This window comes from Cherax quadricarinatus, chromosome 11 (genome assembly GCF_038502225.1).
Source record: "Cherax quadricarinatus isolate ZL_2023a chromosome 11, ASM3850222v1, whole genome shotgun sequence".
In the NCBI taxonomy this organism is placed as follows: Eukaryota; Metazoa; Arthropoda; class Malacostraca; order Decapoda; family Parastacidae; genus Cherax; species Cherax quadricarinatus.
The window spans coordinates 1,149,538-1,164,811 of record NC_091302.1 but is presented as its reverse complement, the minus strand read 5'-3'; the positions used below and the strand labels follow the sequence as shown (position 1 = coordinate 1,164,811).

General features: G+C 46.9%; 1 protein-coding gene across 2 annotated transcripts in view; it reads left to right on the top strand.

Annotated features, from left to right (window-relative positions):
* The window catches only part of LOC128687682 (uncharacterized), a 271,524-nt gene that overhangs the window by 175,501 nt on the left and 80,749 nt on the right, over nt 1-15,274 (top strand). For both annotated transcript variants that reach the window (XM_070083876.1, XM_070083877.1), the window contains exon 2: nt 6,725-6,849. In XM_070083876.1, the coding sequence (XP_069939977.1) occupies nt 6,725-6,849 (125 nt within the window). The remainder of the gene's footprint in view (nt 1-6,724; nt 6,850-15,274) is intronic.

Here is a 15,274-nt window from a genome sequence, read left to right as displayed (position 1 = left end):
TAACTGCAACACTGCTGGAAGGTAACTCTGAAGGTGGTGAGATATAGTAACTGCAACACTGCTGGATGATAACTCTGAAGGTGTGGTGAGAGATAGTAACTGCAACACTGCTGGAAGGTAACTCTGAAGGTGTGGTGAGATATAGTAACTGCAACACTGCTGGAAGGTAACTCTGAAGGTGGTGAGATATAGTAACTGCAACACTGCTGGATGATAACTCTGAAGGTGTGGTGAGATATAGTAACTGCAGCACTGTTGGAAGGTAACTCTGAAGGTGCGTTGATAGTAACTGCAACACTGCTGGAAGGTAACTCTGAAGGTGTGGTGAGATATAGTAACTGCAACACTGCTGGAAGGTAACTCTGAAGGTGGTGAGATATAGTAACTGCAACACTGCTGGATGATAACTCTGAAGGTGTGGTGAGATATAGTAACTGCAGCACTGTTGGAAGGTAACTCTGAAGGTGCGTTGATAGTAACTGCAACACTGCTGGAAGGTAACTCTGAAGGTGGTGAGATATAGTAACTGCAGCACAGCTGGAAGGTAACTCTGAAGGTGTGGTGAGAGATAGTAACTGCAACACTGCTGAAAGGTAACTCTGAAGGTGTGGTGAGAGATAGTAACTGCAGCACAGCTGGAAGGTAACTCTGAAGGTGCGTTGATAGTAACTGCAACACTGCTGAAAGGTAACTCTGAAGGTGTGGTGAGAGATAGTAACTGCAGCACTGCTGGAAGGTAACTCTGAAGGTGTGGTGAGAGATAGTAACTGCAGCACAGCTGGAAGGTAACTCTGAAGGTGTGGTGAGAGATAGTAACTGCAACACTGCTGGAAGGTAACTCTGAAGGTGTGGTGAGAGATAGTAACTACAGCACAGCTGGAAGGTAACTCTGAAGGTGTGGTGAGAGATAGTAACTGCAACACTGCTGAAAGGTAACTCTGAAGGTGTGGTGAGAGATAGTAACTACAGCACTGCTGGAAGGTAACTCTGAAGGTGTGGTGAGAGATAGTAACTGCAGCACTGCTGAAAGGTAACTCTGAAGGTGTGGTGAGAGATAGTAACTGCAGCACTGCTGAAAGGTAACTCTGAAGGTGTGGTGAGAGATAGTAACTGCAGCACTGCTGGAAGGTAACTCTGAAGGTGTGGTGAGAGATAGTAACTGCAGCACAGTTGGAAGGTAACTCTGAAGGTGCGTTGATAGTAACTGCAACACTGCTGAAAGGTAACTCTGAAGGTGTGGTGAGAGATAGTAACTGCAGCACTGCTGGAAGGTAACTCTGAAGGTGTGGTGAGAGATAGTAACTGCAGCACTGCTGAAAGGTAACTCTGAAGGTGTGGTGAGAGATAGTAACTGCAGCACTGCTGGAAGGTAACTCTGAAGGTGTGGTGAGAGATAGTAACTGCAGCACAGCTGGAAGGTAACTCTGAAGGTGTGGTGAGAGATAGTAACTGCAACACTGCTGGAAGGTAACTCTGAAGGTGTGGTGAGAGATAGTAACTACAGCACAGCTGGAAGGTAACTGAAGGTGTGGTGAGAGATAGTAACTGCAGCACTGCTGGAAGGTAACTCTGAAGGTGTGGTAGTTACTGAACCATAGTGGAATGTTTGATGATATCCTTACATAACTATTTACCTCTGTTAATACAGACTAGTCCTACCATTAGCACCAAGGTCATCATCAATACCTCTCTCTCTCTCTCTCTATCATACAACAGAACTTCTGCTCTATTATTATTGCCTCAGACATCTAAATAACATACGACATTTCTTAACTTAAAAATTAGGTTCAAAATTCTTGTCAGCAGACAACCTCGGTATGTACTTTTGTAGTGGTTTGTCTCATGTACTACCACAACCACCACAACACTCAACCATCACCACAACACTCAACCATCACCACAACACTCAACCATCACCACAACACTCAACCATCACCACAACACTCAACCACCACCACAACACTCAACCATCACCACAACACTCAACCATCACCACAACACTCAACCACCACCACAATACTCAACCATCACCACAACACTCAACCATCACCACAACACTCAACCATCACCACAACACTCAACCACCACCACAACACTCAACCACCACCACAACACTCAACCATCACCACAACACTCAACCACCACCACAATACTCAACCACCACCACAACACTCAACCACCACCACAACACTCAACCATCACCACAACACTCAACCACCACCACAACACTCAACCACCACCACAACACTCAACCACCACCACAACACTCAACCATCACCACAACACTCAACCACCACCACAACACTCAACCACCACCACAACACTCAACCACCACCACAACACTCAACCACCACCACAACACTCAACCACCACCACAACACTCAAATACCACCACAACACTCAACCATCACCACAACACTCAACCACCACCACAACACTCAACCACCACCACAATACTCAACCACCACCACAACACTCAACCACCACCACAACACTCAACCACTACCACAACACTCAACCACCACCACAACACTCAACCACCACCACAACACTCAACCATCACCACAACACTCAACCACCACAACACTCAACCACCACCACAACACTCAACCACCACCACAACACTCAACCACCACCACAACACTCAACCACCACCACAACACTCAACCACCACCACAACACTCAACCACCACCACAACACTCAACCATCACCACAACACTCAACCACCACAACACTCAACCACCACCACAACACTCAACCACCACCACAACACTCAACCACCACCACAACACTCAACCACCACCACAATACTCAACCACCAGCACAACACTCAACAACCACCACAACACTCAACCACCACCACAACAACAGAGCTCATTCCAACAGAGCAAAGTTGCTGGTTATGGGGGATTTCAACCACAGGGAGATCGACTGGGAAAACCTGGGGCCACATGGGGGTCCCGAAACATGGAGAGCCAGGATGTTGGACGTGGTGCTGGAAAACCTCATGCACCAACATGTTAAGGACACCACCAGAGTGAGAGGGGAGGATGAACCAGCAAGATTGGACCTTGTGTTCACCCTGGGCAGCTCAGACATTGAGGACATCAAGTATGAGAGTCCCCTAGGAGCTAGTGACCACGTGGTTCTGTGCTTTGAATACATAGTAGAGCTGCAAGTGGAGAGAATAACAGGAGTTGAATGGGAAAAGCCTGACTATAAAAGAGGGGACTACATAGGGTTGAAGAACTTCCTGCGGGAGGTCCAGTGGGACAAAGAACTGGCAGGAAAGCCAGTAAATGAAATGATGGAATATGTAACAACAAAATGCTAGGAGGCAGTGAAAAAGTTTATTCCCAAGGGCAACAGTAACAACGGGAAGATCGGAACGAGCCCCTGGTTTACCCGACGGTGTAAGGAGGCAAAAACAAAGTGCAATAGAGAATGGAAAAAGTACAGAAGGCAGAGAACACACGAAAATAGGGAGATCAGTCGCAGAGCCAGGAATGAGTATGCACAGGTAAGGAGGGAGGCCCAGCGACAGTATGAAAATGACATAGCATCGAGAATCAAGACTGACCCGAAACTGTTGTATAGCCACATCAGGAGGAAGACAACAGTCAAAGACCAGGTGATCAGATTAAGGACAGAAGGTGGAGAACTCACAAGAAATGATCAGGAGGTATGTGAGGAGCTGAACAGGAGATTTAAGGAAGTTTTTACAGTAGAGACAGGAAGGGCTGTGGGAAGACAGCACAGAAGGGAACATCAAGAGGGAATATACCAACAAGTGTTGGATGATATACGAACAACTGAGGAGGAGGTGAAGAAGCTCTTAAGTGACCTTGACACCTCAAAGGCGATGGGACCGGACAACATCTCCCCATGGATCCTTAGAGAAGGAGCAGAGATGCTGTGCGTGCCTCTAACCACAATCTTCAACACATCCCTTGAAACTGGGCAACTACCTGAGAAATGGAAGACAGCTAATGTAGTCCCCATATTTAAGAACGGAAACAGAAACGAGGCGCTAAACTACAGACCTTTGTCTCTGACATGTATTGTGTGCAAAGTCATGGAGAAGATTATCAGGAGGAGAGTGGTCGAACACCTGGAAAGGAACAAGATTATAAATGAAAACCAGCATGGGTTCATGGAAGGCAAATCCTGTATCACAAACCTCCTGGATTTTTATGACAAGGTAACAGAAGTAAGACACGAGAGAGAGGGGTGGGTAGATTGCGTTTTCCTAGACTGCAGGAAGGCCTTTGACACAGTTCCCCACAAGAGATTAGTGCAGAAGCTGGAGGATCAGGCGCATGTAAAAGGGAGGGCACTGCAATGGATAAGGGAATACCTGACAGGGAGGCAGCAACGAGTCATGGTACGTGAAGAGGTATCACAGTGGGCGCCTGTTACGAGCGGGGTCCCACAGGGGTCAGTTCTAGAACCAGTGCTATTTCTGATATATGTGAACGACATGATGGAAGGAATAGACTCTGAAGTGTCCCTGTTCGCAGATGATGTGAAGTTGATGAGAAGAATTAAATCGGACGAGGATGAGGCAGGACTGCAAAGAGACCTGGACAGGCTGGACATGTGGTCCAGTAACTGGCTTCTCGAATTCAATCCAGCCAAATGCAAAGTCATGAAGATTGGGGAAGGGGCAAAGAAGACCGCAGACAGAGTATAGGCTAGGTGGACAAAGACTACAGACCTCACTCAGGGAGAAAGACCTTGGGGTGACCATAACACCGAGCACATCACCGGAGGCACACATCAACCAAATAACTGCTGCAGCATACGGGCGCCTGGCAAACCTGAGAATAGCGTTCCGATACCTTAATAAGGAATCGTTCAAGACACTGTACACTGTGTATGTTAGGCCCATACTGGAGTATGCAGCACCAGTCTGGAACCCACACCTGGTCAAACACGTCAAGAAGTTGGAGAAAGTACAAAGGTTTGCAACAAGGCTAGTCCCAGAGCTCAAGGGAATGTCGTATGAGGAAAGGTTAAGGGAAATCGGACTGACGACACTGGAGGACAGAAGGGTCAGGGGAGACATGATAACGACATACAAGATACTGCGGGGAATAGACAAGGTGGACAGAGATAGGATGTTCCAGAGATGGGACACAGGGACAAGGGGTCACAACTGGAAGCTGAAGACTCAGACGAGTCACAGGGACGTTAGGAAGTATTTCTTCAGTCATAGAGTTGTCAGCAAGTGGAATAGCCTAGCAAGTGAAGTAGTGGAGGCAGGAACCATACATAGTTTTAAGAAGAGGTATGACAAAGCTCAGGAAGCAGAGAGAGAGAGAGGACCCAGTAGCAATCAGTGAAGAGGCGGGGCCAGGAGCTGAGTCTCGACCCCTGCAACCACAATTAGGTGAGTACAATTAGGTGAGTACAACACTCAACCATCACCACAACACTCAACCACCACCACAACACTCAACCACCACCACAACACTCAACCACCACCACAACACTCAACCACCACCACAACACTCAACCACCACCACAACACTCAACCACCACCACAACACTCAACCACCACCACAACACTCAACCACCACCACAACACTCAACCACCACCACAACACTCAACCACCACCACAACACTCAACCACCACCACAACACTCAACCACCACCACAACACTCAACCACCACCACAACACTCAACCACCACCACAACACTCAACCACCACCACAACACTCAACCATCACCACAACACTCAACCACCACCACAACACTCAACCACCACCACAACACTCAACCACCACCACAACACTCAACCACCACCACAACACTCAACCACCACCACAACACTCAACCACCACCACAACACTCAACCACCACCACAACACTCAACCACCACCACAACACTCAACCACCACCACAACACTCAATCACCACCGCAACACTCAACCATCACCACAACACTCAACCACCACCACAACACTCAACCACCACCACAACACTCAACCACCACCACAACACTCAACCACCACCACAACACTCAACCACCACCACAACACTCAACCACCACCACAACACTCAACCACAACCACCACTCAACCACCACCAACACTCAACCACCACCACAACACTCCACCACCACAACACTCAACCACCACCACAACACTCAACAACCACCACCACACACTCACCCACCACCACAACACTCAACCATCACCACAACACTCAACCACCACCACAACACTCAACCACCACCACAACACTCAACCACCACCACAACACTCAACCACCACCACAACACTCAACCACCACCACAACACTCAACCACCACCACAACACTCAACCACCATAAGTCAGGATGTGGGAGCGTAACTCACCCAAAGAAACATAAGTTATCCACATCATAACCAACATTGCCACACTCTTCTGCTATCATCAGCCAGTCAGTCAGTCTGTGAGCCAGGCTGTCAGCCAGTCAGGCTGTCTGTCAGGCAGGCTATCAGCCTCTCTCAGCACCATGATTCTCCCAGCTGACGAAACAATTATACAGAATTATGTTATAAATCCAGCATACTACACTACTGTATGTTAGTTGTGTTATATGTAGATGTGTTGGTCTGTGTGTGCAGCGATAGTGCCTTCTGTTAACATCTGACGGACCCGGGAGTGATCCCGGGGCAAGTGGAAGTGTCAGTCATGTCTACTTCCTCTCACACAGTCATGTTCTCTTCCACAGTGTACTATCGACATGCCAGCGGCTGTACAAGACGTGTTTCGACCGCCGGTAGAGTGCGAAATGTGTCGACAAGTGAGCCACGTAGAGCGTGTTTCGACCATCACTCCGCAATATTTCGAACAGAGGTGAGGACACCTTTTACTCTCTCTTTCACTCGTGAAAAAATTACCAATTCATAGTTTTAAGAATGGGTACGGCAGTCTACGAGGATGCAAAGGAGGTAATCTAGCAGGCAGAGAGTTACGAGGTAAGAACAGGAGCTGTGACTCGACCCCTACAACCACAAAGCGTACACATACAAACATACACACACACACACACACACACACACACACACACACACACACACACACACACACACACACACACACACACACACACACACACACACACACACACACAAATATTGGGGAAGGACAGAGAAGACAGAGTACAGGCTAGCAGGCCAAAGACTGTAAACCTTACTCAAGAAAAAGATCTTTGGGTGAGTATAACACCTAGCACATCTCCTGAGGCGCAATACTGGTTCATATTGGAGTATGCAGCAGCAGATTGGAACCCACACCTAGTCAAACACGTTAAGAAATTAAAGTACAAAGGTTTGCAACAAGACTAGTTTTGGAGCTAAGCGATATGTCCTAGGACGAGAGGTTAAGGGAAATCGATCTGACCACACTGAAGGACAGGAGGGATAGAGGAAGACATGATAACGGCATATAAAATACTGAAAGGAATTGACAAGGCGGATAGGGACAGGATGTTCAAGAGATGCGACACAGTAATAAGGGAACACAGCTGGAAGTTGAAGACTCAGATGAGTCACAGGGATGTTAGGAAGTATTTCTTCATCAAAAGTTGTCAGGAAGCGGAACAATCTGGAGAATGATGTAGTGGAAACAGGATCTATACATAGCTTTAAGAAAAGGTATGATAAAGCTCATGGAGCAGAGAGAGAGTGGACCTAGTAGCGACCAGCGAAGATGCGGGGCCAGGAGCTGTGAATCGATCCCTGCAACAACAAAAAGGTGGGTACACAAAGTTATCTCAGGCTCAAACTCTCAGTAAGTCAAGATTAATTCTCTTTTGTGGTGAATCTCGTAAAAAACCACAACTTGAAGATTAATTACAAGAAAGTTGGCAGCCAGACTTACCACTGACCACTCAGACTTATGACCGACCAATCAGACTTACCACTGACCACTCAGACTTATAACCGACCAGTCAGACTTACCACTGACCACTCAGACTTATGACCGACCAGTCAGACTTACCACTGACCAGTCAGACTTATGACCGACCAATCAGACTTACCACTGATCGCTCAGACTTATGACCGACCAGCCAGACTTACCACTGACCAGCCAGACTTATGACCGACCAATCAGACTTACCACTGATCGCTCAGACTTATGACCGACCAGCCAGACTTACCACTGACCACTCAGACTTATGACCGACCAATCAGACTTACCACTAACCACTCAGACTTATAACCGACCAGTCAGACTTACCACTGACCACTCAGACTTATGACCGACCAATCAGACTTACCACTGATCACTCAGACTTATAACCGACCAGTCAGACTTACCACTAACCACTCAGACTTATAACCGACCAGTCAGACTTACCACTAACCACTCAGACTTATAACCGACCAGTCAGACTTACAACTGACCACTCAGACTTAAAACCGACCAGTCAGACTTACCACTGACCACTCAGACTTATGACCGACCAATCAGACTTACCACTGACCACTCAGACTTATAACCGACCAGTCAGACTTACCACTGACCAGTCAGACTTATGACCGACCAATCAGACTTACCACTAACCACTCAGACTTATAACCGACCAGTCAGACTTACCACTGACCAGTCAGACTTATGACCGACCAATCAGACTTACCTCTGATCACTCAGACTTATAACCGACCAGTCAGACTTACCACTGACCAGTCAGACTTATGACCGACCAATCAGACTTACCACTGACCACTCAGACTTATGACCGACCAATCAGACTTACCACTAACCACTCAGGCTTATGACCGACCAGTCAGACTTAACACTGACCAGTCAGACTCATGACCGACCAGTCAGACTTACCACTGACCACTCAGACTTATGACCGACCAGTCAGACTTACCACTGACCAGTCAGACTTATGACCGACCAGTCAGACTTACCACTGACCACTCAGACTTATGACCGACCAGTCAGATTTACCACTGACCAGTCAGACTTATGACCGACCAGTCAGACTTAAGACCGACCAATCAGACTTACCACTGACCAGTCAGACTTACGACCGACCAGTCAGACTTACCACTGACCAGTCAGACTTATGACCGACCAGTCAGACTTACCACTGACCAGTCAGGCTTATGACCGACCAATCGTACTTACCACTGACCACTCAGACTTATGACCGACCAATCAGACTTACCACTGGCCACTCAGACTTATGACCGACCAATTAGACTTACCACTGACCGCTCAGACTTATGACCGACCAATCAGACTTACCACTGACCACTCAGACTTATGACCGACCAATCAGACTTACCACTGACCAATCAGACTTATGACCGACCAGTCAGACTTACCACTGACCACTCAGACTTATGACCGACCACTCAGACTTATGATCGACCAGTCAAGCTTATGACCAAACAATCAGATTTACCACTGATCAGTCAGACTTATGACCGACCGATCAGACTTACCACTGACCAGTCAGTCGTAGGACCGACCAATCAGACTTACCACTCAGACTTAAGACCGACCAGTCAGGCTTACCACTGACCATTCAGACTTATGACTAACCAAATAGATTTACCACTGATCAATCAGACTTATGACCGACCAATCAGACTTACCACTGACCACTCAGACTTATGACTGACCAGTCAGACTTACCACTAACCAGTCAGATTTATGACCGACCAATCAGACTTACCACTGACCAGTCAGACTTATGACCGACCAGCCAGACTTACCACTGACCAGTCAGACTTACGACTAACCAATCAAATTCACTACTGACCAGTCAGACTTATGGCTGACCAATAAGACTTACCATTGACCACTCAGACTTATGAACGACCAATCAGACTTACCACCGAAGACTCAGACTTACCACTGGCCACTCAGACTTAGCACTCACCACCCAGACTTACCAGTAACCGCTCAGACATACCACTGGCCACTCAGACTTACCACTCACCGCTCAGACTTACCAGTGACCAGTCAGACTTATCACTGACCACTCAGGCTTGCCACTGACCACTCAGACTTACCACTGGCCACTTAGACTTACCAGTCACCACCCAGACTTACCACTGACCAGTCAGACTTATGACCGACCAATCAGACTTACCACTGACCAGTCAGATTTATGACCGAAAAATCAGACTTACCACTGACCAGTCAGACTTATGACCGACCAATCAGATTTACCACTAACCAGTCAGACTTACTACTGACCACTCAGACTTACCACTTGCCACTCAGATTTACCACTGGCAGTCAGACTTACCACTCACCACCCAGACTTATCACTGACCACTCAGACTTACCATTGACCACTCAGACTTATCACTGACCACTCAGGCTTGCCACTGACCACTCAGACTTACCACTGGCCACTTAGACTTACCAGTCACCACCCAGACTTACCACTGACAAGTCAGACTTATGACCGACCAATCAGAATTACCACTGACCAGTCAGACTCATGAACAACCAATCAGACTTACCACTGACCAGTCAGACTTATGACCGAAAAATCAGACTTACCACTGACCAGTCAGATTTATGACCGACCAATCAGGTTTACCATTAACCAGTCAGACTTACTACTGACCACTTAGACTTACCACTTGCCACTCAGATTACCACTGGCAGTCAGACTTACACTCACCACCCAGACTCATCACTGACCTCTCAGACTTATCACTAACCATTCAGGCTTACCACTCATAACCCAGACTTATCACTGACCACTCAGACTTAACTTTGGCCACTCAGACTTACCACTGATCACTCAGGCTTACCACTGACCACTCAGACTTAGCACTAACCACTCAGATTTACCACCCAAACTTATCACTGATCACTCAGGCTTACCACTAACCACTCAGACTTATCACTCACCACCCAGACTTACCACTCACCACAAAGACTTACCACTCACCACCCAGGCTTACCACACACCACCCAGACTTACTACTGACCACCTAGACTTACCACTCACCACCCAGACTTACCACTCACCACCCAGACTTACCACTCACCACCCAGACTTAATACTCACCACCTAGACTTACCACTCACACCCAGACTTTCCACTCACCACTCAGACTTACCACTCACCACCCAGACTTACCACTCACCACCCAGACTAACCACTCACCACCCAGACTTACCACTCACCACCCAGACTAACCACTCACCACCCAGACTTACCACTCACCACCCAGACTTACCACTCACCACACAGACTAACCACTCACCACCCAGACTTACCACTCACCACCCAGACTTACCACTCACCACCCAGACTTACCACTCACCACCCAGACTTACCACTCACCACCCAGACTTATCACTCACCACTCAGACTTGCTACTCACCACCCAGACTTACCACTCACCACCCAGACTTACCACTCACCACCTAGACTTACCACTCACCACCCAGACTTACCACTCACCACCCAGACTTATCACTCACCACCCAGACTTACCACTCACCACCCAGACTTAATACTCACCACCTAGACTTACCACTCACACCCAGACTTTCCACTCACCACTCAGACTTACCACTCACCACCCAGACTTACCACTCACCACCCAGACTAACCACTCACCACCCAGACTTACCACTCACCACCCAGACTTACCACTCACCACCCAGACAAACCACTCACCACCCAGACTTACCACTCACCACCCAGACTTACCACTCACCACCCAGACTTACCACTCACCACCCAGACTTACCACTCACCACTCAGACTTACCACTCACCACCCAGACTTACCACTCACCACCTAGACTTACCACTCACCACTCAGACTTACCACTCACCACCCAGACTTACCACTCACCAACCAGACTTATCACTCACCACCCAGACTTACCACTCACCACCCAGACTTACCACTCACCACCCAGACTTTACCACTAACAACCCAGACTTACCACTCACCACCCAGACTTACCACTCACCAACCAGACTTACCACTCACCACTCAGACTTACCACTGGCCACTTAGACTTACCAGTCACCACCCAGACTTACCACTGACAAGTCAGACTTATGACCGACCAATCAGAATTACCACTGACCAGTCAGACATATGACCGACCAATCAGACTTACCACTGACCAGTCACACTTATGACCGAAAAATCAGGCTTACCACTGACCAGTCAGACTTATGACCGACCAATCAGATTTACCACTAACCAGTCAGACTTACTACTAACCACTCAGACTTACCACTGGCCACTCAGATTTACCACTGGCACTCAGACTTACCACTCACAACCCAGACTCATCATTGACCACTCAGACTTATCACTAACCATTCAGACTTACCACTCATAACCCAGAGTTATCACTGACCACTCAGACTTCATTTTGACCACTCAGACTTACCACTGATCACTCAGACTTACCATTAATCACTCAGACTTAGCACTCAGACTTACCACTGACCACTCAGACTTACCACTCACCACCCAGACTTACCACTCACCACCCAGACTTACCACTCACCACCCAGACTTACCACTCACCACCCAGACTTACCACTCACCACCCAGACGTACCACTCACCACCCAGACTTACCACTCACCACCCAGACTTACCACTCACCACCCAGACTTAATATTCACCAACCAGACTTACCACTCACCACCCAGACTTAATACTCACCACCCAGACTTACCACTCACACCCAGACTTACCACTCACCACCCAGACTTACCACTCACCACCCAGACTTAATATTCACCAACCAGACTTACCACTCACCACCCAGACTTAATACTCACCACCCAGACTTACCACTCACACCCAGACTTACCACTCACCACCCAGACTTACCACTCACCACCCAGACTTACCACTCACCACCCAGACTTACCACTCACCACCCAGACTTACCACTCACCACCCAGACTTACCACTCACCACCCAGACTTACCACTCACCACCCAGACTTACCACTCACCACCCAGACTTACCACTCACCACCCAGACTTAATACTCACCAACCAGACTTACCACTCACCACCCAGACTTAATACTCACCACCCAGACTTACCACTCGCACCCAGACTTACCACTCACCACCCAGACTTACCACTCACCACCCAGACTTACCACTCACCACCCAGACTTACCACTCACCACCCAGACTTATCACTCATCACCCAGACTTACCACTCACCACCCAGACTTAATATTCACCATCCAGACTTACCACTCACCACCCAGACTTACCACTCACCACCCAGACTTACCACTCACCACCCAGGGTTACCACTCACCACCCAGACTTACCACTCACCACCCAGGGTTACCACTCACCACCCAGGGTTACCACTCACCACCCAGCTTTACCACTCACCAACCAGACTTACCACTCACCACCCAGGGTTACCACTCACCACCCAGACTTACCACTCACCACCCAGGGTTACCACTCACCACCCAGACTTACCACTCACCACCCAGACTTACCACTCACCACCCAGACTTACCACTCACCACCCAGACTTACCACTCACCACCCAGACTTACCACTCACCACCCAGACTTACCACTCACCACCCAGACTTAATATTCACCAACCAGACTTACCACTCACCACCCAGACTTAATACTCACCACCCAGACTTACCACTCACACCCAGACTTACCACTCACCACCCAGACTTACCACTCACCACCCAGGGTTACCACTCACCACCCAGACTTACCACTCACCACCCAGGGTTACCACTCACCACCCAGGGTTACCACTCACCACCCAGCTTTACCACTCACCAACCAGACTTACCACTCACCACCCAGGGTTACCACTCACCACCCAGACTTACCACTCACCACCCAGGGTTACCACTCACCACCCAGACTTACCACTCACCACCCAGGGTTACCACTCACCACCCAGACTTACCACTCACCACACAGACTTCCTGTGTTATTTACCAACTTCAAACCTTATACACATTACTCCATATCAGATCATGACAGAATTTTGCTTTTTAAGAGAAAAATCAACCTTTTGTCTGTTGAAGGTCTCTTAGCTGCTTGGTTTGAAGTCTATCTACAACGCATTTTTTGGGTAAAGAGCTTAAAGTCGATCTACTAGAGGAGGGTCACCAAGGCTGCATGTTACCTGTATAATACCAGATAAGAATACTTCAATGTTTAACTTCAACTCTCAGTGTATCTTTGGTGGAACTATAAACCAGAAATATATAGTTTTTAAAGACCATCGTACATAAATAATGGGACTAAAGAGAGTGCTTGTTAGGCAGGACTTAATTAAAATGCCAGTGAATAAATATTGGTCCATACTGTTGTACCTCTGACTCGTAATTTAAATGTTGAGAGTTGTGGCCGGACAATGTTTACCAAGTTCTTCACTTTATACACTAACTTTATACACTCACTTTATACACTCACTTTATACACTCACTTTATACGCTCACTTTATACACTCACTTTATACACTCACTTTATACGCTCACTTTATACACTCACTTTATACGCTCACTTTATACGCTCACTTTATACGCTCACTTTATACACTCACTTTATACGCTCACTTTATACACTCACTTTATACACTCACTTTATACACTCACTTTACACACTAACTTTATACACTCACTTTATACACTCACTTTATACACTCACTTTATACACTCACTTTATACACTCACTTTATACACTCACTTTATACACTCACTTTATACACTCACTTTATACACTCACTTTATACACTCACTTTATACACTCACTTTACACACTAACTTTATACACTCACTTTATACACTCACTTTATACACTCACTTTATACACTCACTTTATACACTCACTTTACACACTAACTTTATACACTCACTTTATACACTCACTTTATACACTCACTTTACACACTCACTTTATACACTCACTTTATACACTCACTTTATACACTCACTTTATACACTCACTTTACACACTAACTTTATACACTCACTTTACACACTCACTTTCACAATAAATATATAGCAAAACATTGTTCACACACAGACACGTTATGAAAAAGATAGTGAAATTTCAATCGCTTTCGTGATTTCTCACATTATCAAAGATCTTGATAATGTGATTTTATATATATATATATATATATATATATATATATATATATATATATATATATATATATATATATATATATATATATATATATATATATATATATATATATATATATATATATATATATAATGTAGTGCCGAATAGGTAAAATTGATCA